The 1,072-nt window shown below is 36.5% G+C and overlaps 1 protein-coding gene across 1 annotated transcript in view; it reads left to right on the top strand.

Annotated features, from left to right (window-relative positions):
• Window positions 1–1,072, top strand: part of LOC106510843 (glycogen debranching enzyme) — a gene marked incomplete at its 3' end in the record, with an annotated part of 17,402 nt that overhangs the window by 3,181 nt on the left and 13,149 nt on the right. The window contains 1 exon segment of the mRNA XM_013999568.1: window positions 382–592. Coding sequence (XP_013855022.1) covers window positions 382–592 — 211 coding nt within the window.

The following is a 1,072-nucleotide window of genomic DNA, read 5'->3' on the forward strand; positions in this document are numbered from 1 at the left end:
TTTTTTTTTTTTTTCATTTTTAATGTGACACTTCTAAATGCGCATCAAAAAGCCTCGATGGAAACACGGTTATGGAGTATGTGTGCTGTTATCTGCTGATAGCTACTTGACATTTGCAGCCCTCTGAACCTGAGGAGGATTTCTGAGCTGTCCAAAGAACTGAACTATATATAGTCTCAGTTGTGAAGGACTGATATTTTTGTCCCACTGACACATGTGTGGGATTCTCCTGCAGTTCTGTCATACCAGACGTGACTCTGCATACAAAAGGCTGATGGAAGATCCCACACATGGTTACATAGAAAAGCATGATGTATACAGAAATACATTAGACTGTAACCCTGGGTGTCATTATGCTCAAACGCATTTGTATGTTGTCAGGTTTTGAGTTGCAGTTCCGCTTGGGTCCAAGCCTTCAGGGGAGAAAGGTTATAGTTCACACCAACTACCCGCCTGAAGGACAAGCCTTTAACCGCAACAGCTTCCGTGTTTTAGCATGGAACTATCCAACAGGAAAGGAGGAGGATTCTGATAAGTTCTGCTCACTGGAGCTCAAGACTGCTGGATCCTACCAGTACTACTTTGGATACAAGTAAGACTGTTTAACCTGAACAACTGATGCTTTCAAATGATGGGAGGTTGGTTTCAGAAAGCTAGAGGACCTTCTCACATAATGTTTTCATTACAAGCACAATCTCACCAAAAGATAAAATAATGGTTTGGATTTTTAGTGTGTTTATAATTTGTTTAATGCAGAAAAGCCCCTGATGGAATTATTTCATGTGCTGGATTAGTTTCATGTGTAAATCAGCACTTCTTAAAAATAACCTTGTTGAATGAGCTGTACTGATAATAAATAAAATGTTACCAAATGATCAAAGAACTGCAAATAACAGTATTTTAGCTTATTTATAGAAGTCAACTTAACATTCACAACATACTGAATGAAATATAAACAATGTATTACAAGTTAAAGTACAAAATATACATTTAAAGTCCCAACTGTAGCATGAAAAAATATATAAAATGGAGATCTTATGTATATTATGTATATTTACAGTATATGTAAATA

Source organism: Austrofundulus limnaeus, unplaced genomic scaffold (genome assembly GCF_001266775.1).
Source record: "Austrofundulus limnaeus strain Quisiro unplaced genomic scaffold, Austrofundulus_limnaeus-1.0 Scaffold2351, whole genome shotgun sequence".
Lineage (NCBI taxonomy): Eukaryota > Metazoa > Chordata > Actinopteri > Cyprinodontiformes > Rivulidae > Austrofundulus > Austrofundulus limnaeus.